Source organism: Halyomorpha halys, unplaced genomic scaffold (assembly GCF_000696795.3).
Source record: "Halyomorpha halys isolate HHAL.00 unplaced genomic scaffold, Hhal_1.1 Scaffold429.1, whole genome shotgun sequence".
Classification (NCBI taxonomy): domain Eukaryota; kingdom Metazoa; phylum Arthropoda; class Insecta; order Hemiptera; family Pentatomidae; genus Halyomorpha; species Halyomorpha halys.
The window spans coordinates 195,892-214,055 of record NW_027109334.1 but is presented as its reverse complement, the minus strand read 5'-3'; the positions used below and the strand labels follow the sequence as shown (position 1 = coordinate 214,055).

The 18,164-nt window shown below is 31.8% G+C and overlaps 1 protein-coding gene across 1 annotated transcript in view; it reads right to left on the bottom strand.

Moving 5' to 3' along the window:
* Positions 1-2,070, bottom strand: part of LOC106682596 (BOS complex subunit ncln) — a 6,000-nt gene extending 3,930 nt beyond the window's left edge. The window contains exon 1 of the mRNA XM_014423539.3: positions 1,866-2,070. Coding sequence (XP_014279025.3) covers positions 1,866-2,037 — 172 coding nt within the window. The 5' untranslated portion in view covers positions 2,038-2,070. The remainder of the gene's footprint in view (positions 1-1,865) is intronic.
* Positions 2,071-18,164: the final 16,094 nt, after the last annotated feature.

Below are 18,164 nucleotides of genomic sequence, written 5' to 3'. Positions count from 1 at the left end.
CTTACATTTATTTTTATTTTATTTATTGATTATCCCAAACATTTTCATTCCCAATATTGATTTAAATTACAAAATCTTTTTAGAGATTAAAAGCATCCAATAAACCATAATCAGAGAATTTAAACAATTAAAGATTTTGAAGTGAAAAATAAATGTTTTAAGTCCATACTGAAGCAAGGTTGGACATTACCTCACATTTTCCATAAATCTTATAGAGATGAAGGTATGAGGGGTTGGGAACAAAAAATATTAATGAGTATTTAGAAATGAGTGACAATATTTGGAATTAGATTGTGCTAATCATCCAAAATGAATGCTGATAAGATGGAATATTATCAATAAACAAAGAGGAAAGTTGAGCACAAAATCTGGTATGGTGCACACATCACACAACCCACTACATACATATCTCAAGTTTTGTTTATATGGAGCTAAATTGGATTGGGGAGAAAATTTGTCATTTAAGCTCTCTCAGACCACTTCAACGTAGACAAAACCTAGCTGATATTAAATACAATTTAATTGTTTATCTACATGATTAGTTCAATCAAAATTGTTAGAGTCATATTGGAGAAAATTAAAAAAAATCAACTCAATAAAGAGACACTTCAGGACAGTCAATCTTATCGAAAATATAGCGGTCACATCCCAGACATATACTCACCTTAAACATATAATTTAAGTTTGGCAGAACTTTTAGTTTATGAGTAAGGCTGTTCACACACAGATACACAAACCATTTTCAAGAGAAGGTTGTTTGAACTCAGAGGACCTCAAAACATGTATTTTTGTCAAAAACTCAAATTCAAAATATTGTCAGTACTTTACCTTACTTTACATTCCAAATATAGGTGAGTGAAAATAAAAATATGAATGAGGTGCTATGATTAAGTGATATGAAAAATTAAGTTTCTTAACAGGCTTAATTTGCTAAACAAAGGCAGAAAATATTTGAGGGTGATTAAGCTGAATAATACATAGTTACACAGGGTTTTTAAATTTGGCCATTAAAATAAAATAAGTCGAAGATTAAAAATTATAAATAAAATGAAATACTTAATAGAAGAAGTAAAATGTAGGAACCACTTTCTATATTTAATAAAGAAGAATTAAATACCATGTTAAAGAAATGTTCTGTTGAAAGCTAAAAAATGAAATACATCTTAGGAAATTATGAGATATTATTGAAATCTACAAATTTGAGACAATAATAATGGAATAAATTGCAATGTTTATGAGTCGAACAACTGCTTAAATCAGTTAAGGCAACAGTGAAGAAGTGGGCGCTTCATGTTCTAAGTATTCAAGTCAGGAGGAAGTGGTGAGCGCTCAGACACTACTAGCTTACCCCCAGCTATCTGTTGACCAAGCAAATCATACTAAAGTGCTTGCATAGCCAAATGGTATTAACGGTAGAGCAATAAGTAGAAATTATGATAAGATATATATTTTCACAATTATTTAAAAACTTAAATAATTCATAAAGCCCAAATCAATGACTATGTATGTTAAAATTTAAAACGTAAATTAAAAAATAAATGATTTATAATAAATTCATAACATAAAATTCCTCAAATCTATTTACAAAGAAGTATCATAAAATAAGACAGCCTTTTATTAGGGAGCTAGACCATAAATTACATTAGTCAAATATCATAAATCGCCCTGTAATGTTTCAGCTGGAGGTTATCATCTAATCAAATATACGAAAATAAAAACACCTCAAAATTCAGGAAATGTATATCAGCAACAAAACAAAATTGTATTAAATGAATTTTATGATTTAAAAGAAATGCTGAGAGGTTTTTTAAAAAAAAAATAGACCAACCAAAACGAAACAAAAGGAGAATATAAAACAAATTTACCTCTAGATAATCCATGAAGATCATACTGGTGCATTCTATACACATTAAATTCATGAGAAGCGTTTACTAATGATCCTGGTGACAACAAAAGGATAATAGGTAAAAGACACAATATATAAAAGGGGAAAGAACCCTTAAAAAGTTCACAGAATTCATCTGACACAAATATCATGTTTAAACTGAAATGACTAACATGGAAGGTAGGGAAGGTTATCACAATTTGGAACTATCGATTTTCAAAGCAAAGAGATACCAAAGTCCCAAGAAATAACCAAAGATGAAAGGGTAAGAAATAAATAATTTAGTTACAGTTCTTTTATCCAAGCAGTTGGTTATTTTATTGAGGGTTCACAAACCAGGGGGGAGGGAGGGGAGGAAATAGTAACTGATAGTTAAAACAAGGTTTATAATTTGAATTACTAAAAATAACTTTTTACACATTGTTACCGTTCGAAAAATTCTTTATCATTGCAGACTTTTATTTTAGTGATGTATCTTTTTCAAAAAATGACATAATTCCCGAATTCTGGGATTCTATAATAATGCGCCTTCACAGCTTCTGACTTTAAAACCAGTTCCTCGCTATCAAAACTCTCTTCTGGTTATTCCACACAATCAGTTCTGCTAAAAATTTCCAGAGACCTCTATTCCTCCATTGATCAACTAAAAATTACAATCCTAGTCCTCTTTGATTAAAAGCCTTTGACTCCGTTGACTACACAATCCTCTTCTCAAAACTACACAATATTTCCCTCTTTAATAGTGTATTGAACTGGTTCCACTCTTTACGTCCTGTTCGCTTCCAAACAGTTATCATTTCTCACAAAGCCCCCTAATTATCACTACTTCTCCCTCGAGATGTTTTTTAAGGTTTCTTCCTCTCACCAACCCTTTTTCCAATCTATATAAATGGCCTACCTGACGTTATCTACCACTCCCATTATCATTTGTGTGCCGACAAGCTGTAAATCTATATATATTCTTTCACCCTCCCGATATATTCGATACATCCAATAAGAAGCTCCAGGTAGACGGTGATATTATTCACAACTAGGCTTCGGAAAATAAAATGAGTCTGAATCCAGCAAAAACCAAGTTCTTTCTCATCAGTTTAAAACCCTTCTTTACTATACCTCAACAACATATATATTCAGTTTCAAAAAGTCGCAAAAGCATGGAGACAACTTCGATCAATGCCTATCATGGAATAGCTGTATTTCCCAAATAACTCGAAAAACCATCTTAATCCTCAAACAGCTCCTAAGATTCCGTGATTAATTTCCCCGAAGTACTCACCATCTTCTAGTATCCTTCCTAATTCTCCCTCACTTTGACTACTGGTACTGGTATTTGGTGGGGGGAACACGTCCGGCAAGTGGGCTTAGTGGTCCTTTTTGCCAACTCCTGGCGACTACCTGAGTCGCTGCAACGTACTAACCAAAGTGGGAATGTCAAGATTCATTCTTCAGGACCGCCATAAAATGAATGTTAACTGCCCCAGGTGAGAATCGAACCCACAACGTTCCGAACCGAGCGCACTGGGATCTGCGCCCAAACCCGCACGGCCGTCACGTCCATCTAACTCTGACTACGGATACTTATTGTTTGGAGGACTATCAGGTGAACATGAGACAAAACTGAAAAGATTAATGAACTGCTTCATAAGATTCATCATCGATATTCTCAGACATTTTAATATCTCTTAGTTATATCGAGCAATGTTGTTCTATCCTAATATACAAAGAGAGTACCTTCTTGGTGCTTTCATACTCCAATCCTTAAGAACAAAAAAACTTTCCTATATTATTAATCTCAACACCCTGTGTTTATTAATTTAAATACAAGATCTCAAACTACCGATTCGTAAATCCCTTCCTATAGAACTGCTTTCTTCGAAAACTTCTTTATTATTCAAACTACTCTATTTTGGAGTTCGTTGTCTATATCTATTCTTAAAGCTTCTTAGAGCTATTGTCAACCTTTCGTATACTTGCAAATAATAAATATGCATGTAGCCAAACAAATGCTCCTCAAATATTCTACACTGTTTTTGTTTGGGGATCAAGGGTCTCAGAACAAAGGTCGTGTTTACATTTCATTATAAAACAAAATGAATAATTCTATGTCCACAATAGTTTCCCGAGAATGTAATTAATTCCCAAGGAACGAAACATGGGAGGCACTAAGAGCTAAACAAATTTAAAAAGCCAGGTAGAAGCCTTTAAGCCATATAACAAGACCAGAAAGGAATTATCTGGCTAAATGGACAGGAGTTTAGGCATTTCGATATTGTTAATGGGGAGAGGGGATTGGGGCTGTGGGATTGGAAGGGTACGGGTAAATTTAATAATATTTAGACAAGTTATTAAAAATTATTTAATGACAAAACAAAAATTTATACAATTAATATGGCTGAAACTGATGATATATAATGTATCATTATTTTTATGTAATCAAGATGGTTAAAATTTTGCGTAACACTTACGTTTTAGCGTATTTTTAATGCTTTTTACAGACATATTTTTGACAAATGCCATATCTTGTTTGAGCGATGATTGAGATAATATAATAACCATCTCACAGGGTCTTTTATCATTTGCAATGATTTTTTAGAGGTTACTATGAAACCTGGGTTGACCTAAAAATTACAAATTTTACTAGATGAACAGTCCAAGCTTCCAAACCATTGCTAAATACTGCTATACATGACTATGATAAGGTCTTGGGGTATAATGACTATGATAAGGATATTCGTATGTAGCCGATCTATCTCAAACCACATATCAATCCTTCCACTCTAAACTCCTCAACCTCGCTCTCTAACCTACTAGTTTCTGATCTAGCTTCCTTTTCTATTTCTAACAATCCTCCGAGAGGCCTGAATGGAAGAAGGCCGCGGGACCTTCTAATGTAGAATGTTATTGGAGTGCTGCTACCAATGGATAGTTTTTCTAAAAGTCTGTATAATCCTACTGTAACACTAATATGACATTTACTAGATGTATTTTTATGCAATACATACAGTATAATACAGCTCTAAATAGACAGCAAAAAAATATAATTTGTAATTATTAAAATTATACTTTATGATAAGGACGGTTAGGGATTGAAATGGTACGTTGGAGCACCACTAAATAACACTACTGGAGTAATTTATATACATTTTATATTTTTATTTTACTTTAATTAAAGTCTGTAATTGTATAATGGCTTGTTCATTTTTATTGTTTAAACAGTTTTAATTTGATTATATTTTATACCAATTGGCTAACCCTCATTTAATCTCCCAAAGATTGTAACAAATGTTTGATGCAATTAACTGTGATTTTAATAAAAGATCCTTAAAAACATTTTTTAAATGCCACAGATCTTTTATTAAAAATTAAATATTCACTGTTATCTGTTCAACTTACACTGTAAAAGACAAGTCTCGAAAATGTTTTTCTTTAATACACATGATTGGCATATGTTGTATAAATAAAGCAATCAAGAAGTGCTAATAAAATTTTTGGCATTATTAATAGTCTTGGCACATTTTTATGGGTTCGAGTTTTTTTTCGATTTACTAACAAAATTGACCATTAAGGAGTCTTATCGGGTCTTTGTCAGTGGGATTACACTTTATTATGGCTGAACTTTGTATACAATAAAACCATGTTATACGTTGGAGTGCTTTTATATTTTAATGTACAGTTATTGTATTTTTTCTTCCATAATGCATGGAAGACCACGTTCTCATGTATAACAATAATATAACCACCATTGTCATACATCCTAAATGACTGAGCAATTATTCTCATGTCTTAATTTTGAAGTCCTTCCTCAACCTTTTCTACTGCTATCTGATTCTCAATCTTCCCTCGTCCTGTTTCAACCTTCCCTCCTCCTCCTCTAACCTTTCTCATTCTTTCTGCAATTTTATAATAAAGATCACGTTGCGTACATACGTCTTTTTAATCAATATCTACCCATCATTTATCTATACCTCACTTTATTTTGAACTATCTCTGGTTCATTGAGTTCCAAATTATCGAAAGTTTATTGTATTTGTATAATAGTAAAGAAATACCTAAAAAATTCATATGATTTAGCTACTTCTTGTGAATGTCAATTGCATGGATGGATGTATCTGCATTAGTTGAAGAATGAATAAATTAAGTTGTTCTGAATACATAACCATGTGTCAGACTGATTTACTGTCCCATTATCATCAATCAATAAATTAATACAGATTTGACATTTAAGAGGGCCAAAGCTAAATCTAGTCGGCCAACTCTCACCATATTATTCTATATTACTAATAATCACTCCCCAAAAAAGTTTTTTTTTCATACAGTGGTAGCAAAAAATAAAGAAAGTATTCTGCACTGCAATAATTGGAAGAGAGGATTGAATTAGAAATAAAACTAAATGTAACATTTTTTAAGAAGTGCTATTGTAGTTCTATTCATTGTCACCAGACGTCAGTCCATAGAATTGGCAAGACCTAAATTTTACATCGATTAATTCTTTTCCATTCATTTTTACTGATGAAAACTTGTGATGGTTTTCCATTTTAGAACCAAAAATAGTTTAAAATGATGCATTGCCTAATCCAGTAAAACGCTGCATTTTACCTTGGATAAAATGAGATAGTTTTGATTATTTAATATACTATAATTGATATATGGCTAAAAATAAATCCGGATTCTTGACCGTTCCAGAGACCTCTGGATCAATTTATAATTTTTAAAAGACCACAACAATTTTTAATTTTCATCGATTTTTGATCCCATGAACCACTTTTACTCTTACTATGGACTATTTTTGCTTAAAAAGTAAGATAAATTTTTTTCCTTCATAGCCAGTGATTCCCGAGATAAAACTGGTCAAAGTTTTCAATGTTAGAATTTTTTAGAGGTTTTTGCCAATAAAAAACTTTTTTTTAGCAAACTATATACGTTTTTAAAAAATACTATATAAGTCTAAAAATAAATCCATTACTTTTTTCTTTATCCAATAATGTTTAAAATATGGCTTGACAAAGCCGACTAGTTATATATGAGTTATATTTATTACTAAAACAGAGTGGGAAAATTGTTGGTATGGTTATTACGTAATGAGTTAATAGTTGGTAAAGATTAGAAAAGTCTTCATTTTTAGTTTCCTTTAAATCTCATAGATCGTCTAGGTTATTCCTCGGGATCGAACTCGTCGTCACAAATAAGATTTGGTATATATTATAAAATAATCTATAATATAAAAAAATTTAAAACAATGAAATACAAACTTTTTTAAATTAAATAAATTTTTTTTCCGGGTAAAGAGGAAACATTTTCAAGAACTCTCGAACAAATGTTGAGTAATCCTCCATATCGGAATACTCACAGAAAAGTTCATTTTTAGGTTCATCGGCATTCTCAAGTTCCTAGCCCCTCCCCATGTCAGTTTAAACTTAAATACCATTTTTGTAAAACTATGCAAGCCAGATCCCATTTGAGCAACATTTTTATTGTTTTTTTTCTCCCCGAAATGTGTTGTAATAGTTGACTGAGTTATCACTTATTAGTATAAACTGTATTGTATCCTAACATGACAGTATAAACAAAAATTAACTACAAAGAAACATGATAATAAGTCGATAGTTGACTTCAAATGTAGGTCAAACCCTCATATTACAGGAGAACATTTCAGAAAAGAAAACAACTTAAAATCCACGCAAACACGATATATAATTTAGTTATTTATTCTCTGTAAATATATAATACAATATTAAATTTGTCTTTTTTATATTTTGAATTCTTAAATTACCGCTGGTTCAACAACTAACCTCTTCGATAGCAAAATTTAACATGAAACTAATTTTACTTTAACCCTAATTTAAAACTAATTTGCTTTTATTCCAATAAACTACACTTATTCTATCCTTTTTCAACTTTTATCAAACGTACATAGACAGCTACTACTTAATAAGTTGTCATGGTACTGTGTATAGCTAGTTATGACACCAATTGACTAGGTACTAAATATCCGAAGGCCTTGACAATGCATGTTCAATAGGAAAGGTATACCGGATAGGAGAAAAAATTGACCTGAAAATGGGCCGAGTTTGATGGGTAATCCGTAATGTATTCGCTTACGGTCATGAGGGGATAGCAGGTCCTAAAGGCATTCGCTATAAGTCCTTGTAGGTATAAATACTTAATACATTATACAGTATATTAATACAGATACAATGCGTTTCTTTCGGTTACGGCCATATAGGCGGAGGATAGAGATAATGACCAATGGTAAAAGTGGTTAATAAAATACAAATTAGTCAAATACAAAAGTGCAAGAATATACAGATCCACATAAAATATAATTATTGGAAGATTATTGATTGACCGTGTGTAAAGATGAAAGGAATATGGTCCGGGTGCGGTCAAGAAAAACTCAAATAGTAGAAATATACTAATTTAATGAGCCAACGTTTCGCCCCACGTTGCAGGGCTTCTTCAGGGCTATTTTGACGGCAGTCAAAACTAAAATGACTGCCGTCAAAATAGCCCTGAAGAAGCCCTGCAACGTGGGGCGAAACGTTGGCTCATTAAATTAGTATATTTCTACTATTTGAGTTTTTCTTGAACGCACCCGGACCATATTCCTTTCAAAATATAATTATGTACTTTTTCTCTAGAAGTGACGGTGAATGGGTACTCTGGGGTAATCAGCCCACTATAAATGTCAAGGCCAGTGGGAGGCACGGCCAGTAAGAAGTTAATTTACAGTGTATCAGTACATACTTTTTATTTATTTTGTAGGGACGCTGCCTATGAGCGAGATGGAGAACCAACCCCATCGCTTACCGCCAGAGAACTTACTACCAATTTTTGTAAAAACTTTGTATAATGTTGATTTATTAATTAAAGTATATATAGCCTAATGTTCTAATGTATAAACCATTTTTTTTTTAATATTTATTTATTGCTATTTACAACTGTACATTATAATACATTTAGTAAATCTGATCTATGTTAAATTGGAGTGTTACAGGCGTGTAGAAAAACTACCCATTGGTAGCACTCTAAATAAACCATTTAAATATTATTATAATTGTAAATATATTGCTTAAATTAATAATCGTCAACTGATAAATTGATTACTTGAAGTAACATTTCATTCGGTACCTCTCGGGAAATAACAAATAGACACATTTAGATCAGTATATTCTTCCACTATTTTTTTATTTATCTGATGTCTTTAATTTCACACAAATTCCTACTAGTAACATCCTCTATCCTCTACTTCCCATGCTTTCGTAAGGACCTACAGCTCGTTCTCGTAGTACTCACAACCTCCTAGGTGACCAGGATCGTAAGATCGTACCCTGCAGAGCGAAGTTTCCATCCTTCGAGGACTTATGGCTAGTTTCCGTAAGACTCCTGTCCTAGCCAGCCACCTTATCTGTATGAACACGCATTGCCTTCTGGCATAGAGTACATCACATCTTCAATTAGAGTCAGAACCATTGAATCAAAAACAACCACCTCGACAATTTAATTTATGTATCTAGACCAGTGCTGTTATAATTACATAGTAACAAAGAAGAATATCGAAATATTTACAAATAGATTGATAAATTAATATCCTATAACATTTCGGACAAACCTGAGGAAAACGACGAGAAGCGGCGAATGTGCTAGTTCTCCCGCTCTTACATAGATAGCACTGCCACAAAGTAAACGGTTAGACAATTATAACAATAACAGCTTAACTTTCGTCAATATATTTCAAGCAAAGTTTATACCATAATATATTACGGGTTCACTATAATTGTTCGCTCTCAACAAAATATAGTAGAATTAAACGTGATTCCATTTCAGGAAACACACAACCTTTAACACCGAAGACTCGAATGTACGGAGTTGGCATTGAGAGATTGTCACATTGTCAATCAAACAATTTTCACCTCCAAATATTTTCTAGTAGAGTTCATATGGGACGGACACATCAAAACAACAAGATAAGTATTCACTGTATAGCTTCAAGTACCATTGGTAGAAAAAAGTAATTCCCAATTCGAATTATGTAACCATACGTAATGCAACCCATTAATTTAATATTTTTCTATTTTTAGAGGGATCGAAAAAAAATCAAACAATAAAATGGAAATTCTTAAAAAAAAGTACTAATTTATCTTAAAAATATGTATTTATAATGATAGTTTTTGTTTAGTAAATATTAAACATTATCTATGGAACGCAATAAAATTAAAATAAGTAATCTGAATTAATGCAATTCAGTTTGTGGGAATGAATATGTTTTTTTCAAACATATATGTATCAACAAATTATTATTACATTTATATATATATATATATATCAATTAAAGTATTCAGATGATAAAGGTTTCAACTTTTGTCATTTAGGTTCTGCTTAGGCAGTGATGGATATATGAAAGTTGGTACAAGATTGCTGTTCCATATAGCGGTCGTCCTGTTAACTATTTAAACAAAGGTTCCAACGAGTCCAACTTGGCCAAATATATTCTAGTGAATATTTCGCACATAAACAGTTGGCAGTCATTGGCAATAGTGTACCGGTCACACTACTCGTCAAATACCGATTTTGGAACATATTGGACCAGGTAGGGCACTAGTATATCCTGAAATTTTCTTCAAGTAAATCAAGATCGATTCATAGAAACCTAAAAACGATTGCGAATAAAAATATGATTTAATTTCATAATATTTATTAATTTATTCTCATGGAAAATAATTTAAATAATTAACACTAAAAGGTTTCTATGTAAAATTCGAAAATTCACTCATTAGTCACATATAACGTTGAATGCACATTTTTCCTTAATTCATTTTTTATTATCATGGATGCGAATTCCGTAGTCATTTTTTTTACTTTAATTTTTAAGTTATAGAAAAACTTATAATAATTTTATTTCTGATATAATCATTATCAGACAAATATATTTTAAATGACATATACAAATTTTATATAACATAATGCACTTAATATAAAGGAAATCCTCATGTCTATACTGGCCCGATATGGTCCAAAATCGGCATTGGAAAAATAGTGTGGTCGGTTTATCATTGACAATGATCACCCTCTTCATATGTGAAAAAAGGTAGAGACTGGAAGCAAATATTTACTTAAGTATATTGGGTCAGGCTGGACATGAAAGAGTCCTTTACAAACTTAGTTAACATGACGACCGCTAGATAGAACTGCAATCGGTACGCCTACTTTCATGTATCTATAAGTAGTCCTGTTTAGGTAGAAACAAATTATAAAAGCTAATAATTTGTCATCTGACTAATTCAATTGGATTATATAAACTTAATAATAATAAATAATTAAATTTACATAGAAAAACATATGTATTACCACAATCTCATTTCCATTAATTCTTTTTATATTAAAATAGCTCATTATTATTGTATTGTGTTCCGGAGATAATTTTGTTCACTATATACTGACCGAAATCTATCATAATAAATGCGTATTTTTAAGTTAAATTAATACTTTTTTTTTTACTTTTCATTTTTTTTGTTTATTTTATGGCCCACAGCATTCTTTAATAATACCCCATTTATTTCTGTCAAACACATCCGTTATTTAGGACTACATCTCGACAAACGAATAATATGTGGTCCTCATATAAGACTGAAAAGACAGGAAAATGCTCGTCGATTCCAAATATTACAACATTGACTAGACAAACGGTCTAAACTACGAGTCCATTACAAAAGACTGATCTACATGTCTATTATAAGGCCTACTTAGACATACAGAGTTGAGCATTGGGGCTCCACCAAACCATCAAATTCCTCCCGAATCCAATACTTGCAGTCCAAAATCTTTCGTAAAATACTTAATTCTCCTTACTTTGTCAGACATTGCGAATAAAAATATGATTTAGTTTCATAATATTTATTAAAATTCTTCTCATGGAAAATAATTTAAATAATTAACACTAAAAGGTTTCTATGTAAAATTCGAAAATTCACTCATTAGCCACATATAACGCTGAATGCACATTTTTGTCTGTTTACACTAATACTTACTTACTTTTTTTTATAATAGGGAGGACTATTAGTAATATCACAGGAGTTAAAAACTACTAACTACAGTGTAATTGTATTAAGTTAAATCGACAAGACTAATAGTATTAGTTTGTAATTTATTATGGAACAGGGCCCAGGCTGACATATACAGGATCAAATTTTTGTTCTTAGGAACATGAATAAAAAAGCTTGGGACAGAGACAAAAATGTATATTTAGCATTTCTTAATCTTAAGGTAGTTGAAGTTGTGTCTAGAAACTTGATGGTGGCCATAAAGTCCAGCTTAACAAAGAGTCACAGCAGTGGTAAGAATAAACGGAATGGAATCGGAACCTTTTCTGATTGTAAGAGGATTTGAACAGGGAGATAGTTAAAAGGGACATGAAAGGATGGGAAAATCTGCAATCACCAAACAGCCAAGACACAATTGGAAAATGGAGTATGAGAACCATCCTCATACAGTCTTTTAAACGCGGTTGACGTAGTCCTAATAGGCAACTCAAAGGCAGAATTACAACAAGATCTAGGAAGAATAGGAACAGGAGTTGCTTAGGGAAGGGATGAGTAATAATACCTTCAAGAGTAAAGTATTTGTTATGGCGAGAGAAGAGGAAGACGTCCAACTGACCTGCAAGTGCGAGGTACTTGAGGTAGCTAGTGAAGGATCTACTTAGGGACCGTAATTTGTAACTCAGGGAAAATATGTACTGAGAAATAAAATATAATATCTAAAGCAAATCAAGTCTCTTATGGGATTATTGATAGCATCATCGGTCACCGTGAGTGGATAAGAAGACCCAGATGCGTGTGTATAAGTTCGTTTACCTGCCTGGACTCCGGACTTGGACTCATCCACGGCGCCCAGTGGTAGGAAACTGCCAATTTTTAGCAAAACCCTTTCCTATGTTATTAAACCTGGTGAATTCAGTGGAATCCATTTTTTTATTTTGATAATATTTTCACATGTAAAAATATAAATCTTAATTTTTCTATTAAATAAAATGTTATTCTGTTTAATTGTAGTTAATTTGATTATTGTTCTTACCTTATTTTAGTTACACATTCCAGGAAGGTCCCTGACTATGCGTCTCAATACGTCAATATACTTTTATGGAAAAATAGTTTCATCACACTTGACCTGTGTCTAAAAAGCTCACTTTTTCTGGTCTATCAATATGCGCAAAAACGAATGTTTCCAGTAATAAATTGTTAGTTGCTAAAAAAATTTAGAAAAAATATTTCATGAAACAAATCTACTTTTGAAAAACTACAATTTCTATGCTAACTTTTGTTGATATTGACTTGGCCGAAATATTTTTTGTTGGATAATTTAAAACAAAATAACAACAACCAGTAAAATTTCACTGCTTCCCAACGCCTAAATAAAGTCTACAATATTAGATCTACGGCTCACAAATATTGTTTGATGAAAGAACCAATTGCGGTGAATTAATTTATTGGTATCTGAGTGTAAGATACCACAGGCATCACCATGATTTTTTTTTGTTTTCTCACTTTTTACCAATGTGAGGTAGAGAAAGCTGGACCATGTTGGACAGGCATATTAGTCGCAGAATTAAGATTCCTACGTAGATCATTTAGGAAAAGTAGTGTTACGTTGAAAATAACCTAACGTATAGGCAATTAATAAAAATAGGTATATTGATTTCCAGAGAGTCCAGGTCAATGTAAATTTAAAGGTGATTATTTATTTGAGTATTGCGTAAGTGGACTTTTGTCGGGTGGAAAAAAACGTCTTAGGCCTATTGCTTGGATGTTGTAGAGATGCCAATTTGATTTTAGTGCACTATAAATCCCAAAATTCGACTCTTCATGTGGTTTTCATTGTATTCCGATTAGGTGATCTGATGGGGCAGAGTGCACTGGAAGGAATTTCACCAGAAGTCCCGTCGTAGCTACAATGTCGACATCAAAGTATCAAGTAAAGTTCAGCCATTTTATACCTTAGTAGAGACTTACTATTTTTTATTTTTTGTTTTTTTTTTGAGGTACTGTAGCATTTATGACAGTTACTTTTTATGTTTGTTTGATAAAAAAAAATACAAATAAAAAACAGCCTTTTTTAAAATTTTGTTTATAATTAATTGACCTTTTCTCTTAGCTTGGTAAACCATTATTTTGTATCAATTTTGTTTCACTTTTCTATGTCATTTTAATTTGATAAATTGTAAATTTGTATTAGTTTTCTTAGAAAAAAAAATCTTTTAAGTTTATTTTCACAATTTAATTATTTTAATGTCTATTACAATTACCATTTACAGTATGGTTTATAAAAAAAGGAAAAAGCTTGTTTTTCCTTAAAGATAGTGAAGCATTATAATTTTAAATAATAAAAAATAGCTGTTTTAAAATGTAAAATAATGAATTAAGTAAAAAAGTACAAATTAGGGTTGTAACTGGAAGTTTTGTGGTGCACACAATATTTTTTTTCTCAACTAACTCTTGATTTCTATTGGTAAAGATAGAGTGTAATTAAAGCGACAGATGTATGATATTACCATGAAATTTCACTCCAAAAATGTTGATGTTAAAAGAAGATTAGGCCAATAGGATTTTGTTGAATAGTTTCGCATTTACGAACGAGGTTATAAACAAGCACAATATTGGAATAATTTCATTTTGGAAAAATAATTTAATTTAGAACATTATTTTCCGTGGTTTAAGGAGGATTAGGTTCTGTTTAATAATTGATCCAAATCCTGTATTTATTGTTTTATTTCAGTTATTCTTTCTTTCCACAAAAAAAAAATATAATTATTTATTATTGTGCTTCTTTTTTATCTCTATAAGAATCTCAAGGGTTATAATTATTATTTTTTTTTTTTTTATAAATAGAACAAGAAAAAAGAATTCACAGAATCATTCTTAAAAGTTTTTTCCTGGTCTTTGTAAAGCGTTAATTATCTACTCCCACGCATATAAATCCCAATTTGAGTAGGAAGGACTTATTCATCTACCATGTACTATATATACCATTAAATATATATATAAAGAATTAATACACCTTGAATACTTTCTCAATAACTTGTATTTATTTTTTTATTTTCTAATGTTTTATATCACATTTTTACTGTATTTTTGCCCGTTTTTTTACTTTTTAAATCGAATCTTGATCGATGAAACCGAATCGTAAAACTTTTCAGGGGGCACAAAAAATATTATATTACCTATATATCATAATATGATATTAAATATTATTTCAAAAGGAAAATAATACTTATCAGGTCCGTCTAATATTCATTTCCTTATGATTAACAAGATTTTAAATTAAATTCAAGAATGAATTTACAAAAAAAAAAAAAGATATCCTTAAAAAAAAAAGTCCTACTCCTTTTTGAAGGAATTAGGGTATTGACAAAAGAACGTACACATATTTCTAACTCCTTCGTTAAATAAATTTACAAATAAAGTATTAATAAATTTACACATTTATGATAAAAAAAAAAAAAAAAAAGTGAGTTCACAATAATAAGTTTTACGATAAATAATAGTTTTATAATACTGATTTTTTGTTAAAAATAGTAATAATTACTAAATATGTTTATTTGTGATAATTATTTTTTCAAAGTAATGATTTTTACATCATCATAATCATTTTATCTACTTTACCGGTCGCGCAGTGTGGGGCTACAATTTGTAGGGTCTGGACCAGATATCTCGGTCTTGGGCCATCTCCCTTCTCCTTCTCCAGTCCATATCCCGCCTCCTTAACACTCTCTCCCAAGAAATGTGCCTTCTTCCTCTTGGCTTTCATCCCTCTATGTGAGTCTCATACGTCTTCCTGGCAATTCTTTCCTTGTCCATCCACAACCGGTTTAACTCCGAAGCTAGTCCGTATGGTGCTGTTTCGTACTCTATCTTATCGTGTCCTTCCTTCCTTCTTACGAAGATAACGCATCTTCTGGATTGGATTCGACTCTTGTGTTTCAAGGTGAGGGTCCACGATTCGGAAGAGTAGGAAAGAACAGGGAGGAACGTCGACTTATAGATCAACATATTAGTTTTTCTCGACACCTACCTTTTATCCAGGAAACTCCTTCGAAGCAAACTAAACGCTCTTCCAGCTGTACCGATTCTTTGAGAAATAGCCACATTCCCCATCAATGTAATCACTTTCGTTGAGATGAGCACGTAGATTTTTACATATTAAAACAAATTCACTCTCTTGAATGTCACAGTGTTCACAGTTTTTTTCATCCTCATTATATCAACACAAAAACAATTTTAACATTTTTTTTTGTTTATTTATTGTTATTTGCAACTGTATACAAATAGATACAAAATAACGTGATACAAACATGTGGAGAATCTATCCATTGTTAGAACTCCAATAACATTTCTAGAGGAAAAGATCTCGAGGCCATCTTCTTTTTAGAGGCCTAGGAGGATTATTAGATAATGAAGGAGAAGCCAGGTTAGAAACAAGTGGGTTTGGGTAGTTTGGAAGTTTATCATGGAAGGATTGGTAACGGCTTCTGGCCACATCGGCAACATATAGTACATTGAGATCCTGATGGATGACTTGATTTCTAACAAAGAAAGGAGCCTTAAGGATTTTGGACTGCAAGGATTGGATTCGGGAGGGATTTGATGGTTTAGTGTTACCCCAAAGCTCAATTCCAGACCTTATTATTGTTATGTAGGTCAGTCTTTTGTAATTGATTGGAAGTTTAGATCGTTTGTCGAGCCAATGTTGTAATAGCATTTTCCTGTCTTTTCAGTCTTGTCGAGGATTCCATGTCAGTCGTTTGTCCAGATGTAGTCCTTAGTAACGGATTTGTTCGACAGGAATAAATGGGGTATTGTTGTAACTCTATAACAAAAAAAATAAAAAAAACCTGACCAAACTGCTACTACCTAAAATCATACACCGGAAAAAAAAAGAAACATCAAACGAAATCTAAAAGGAATCAGCGCTTACTAACGACCATCTACATGAACTCTATAAGAAGTTTAATCATTTTTCAATTCGTGCTTTGAGAGTTACTTCGAAAAATACATAGATTATTAGTCATCCGAAGGAGAAGGCTATATTTTGCCAAATTTCGTCAGTATTACACTCGTTATAGCTACTTTACCTGTTACATTAAAAACCTGTAGTAAATCTCGTCTAATTCAACTTGTAATATATAGTCTTTTTAATAAAATGCTTAGTTTTGGAGTGTGAAATATGAAAATTCTAGGCGTTTTTATTATTCGCTGAAACCTTTAAATTCGGTTCAAGCAGCCCACAAACATACAGAACAGTAGAAAACACATCACATGGATTTAAGTCACGATGGCATACGTTTAAAAACGCTACACGGTCAATCAGGGTGTTTTCTTATTTAGGGACACGTGCTATACACCCTATAAAAATTTCAGCTATAAGTTTTTTAGTTGAATGAAACGTTTGTAATTACCAATTTGAATTGCATATATGAAACATATTTTATAGTTTTGTTGGTACTTTTGATGGACCTTGGCGTGGACCTTGAATACATCAATATTTATTTTTTATTTTCTGAAATGAAATAACACAAACATTTTTTTTTACTTAGAACTGGAAAATAAATGTTTTGTGTATTCTGGAACAGTCGCGATTTTTAAAATTTTATTCCCCTTAATTGTAATTGGATTTAAATTGTATATAGCTACCAATAGGGAGTGGGTAGATTTTTAGGAAGGCAATGGACCACTAACTTCAAGACCTGGGTTCGAATCCGGCTATGGCAGATAAATTTAATCTTTTTAAATGTTGAATCAATCTTTGATTGATCTAATGAAAACTTATTGAGTTAGCCTTGTCGCTTCGGGAGGCCTCCGTGATCCACCCAGCCTAATGAAGTGTGCTCTTAATTGTGTAAGAATCTGGCGGTCGAGCGTAATTCTGACCAAATCACCTCTTGCACAACAGTTGGTCTAATAACAGTACTTCCTCACAAAGTATTGCATCCCTGACCCTTTATGGGTTGTAGTTCATGGGTAGTTGTACAGATTCATTTTTTAAAAATACTTTTCATTAAATTAATCAAAATGTGTGAAATAGTTATTTTTTTTTTGATTAAATGAAGAGTTAAAACATTAGGCTAGAAATAGAAGCACTGCTGCACCATTACTTTAACAGTATATTTGATAGACTGCCTCTCTTTGCCATTTTTTGGTCCATCACACTACGTCAAATGCTCAACCGTTAAAAAATACAAATGTTGTTACTTTACTATGATGTCGATTTCAGTGCGGGGGTTGTTATA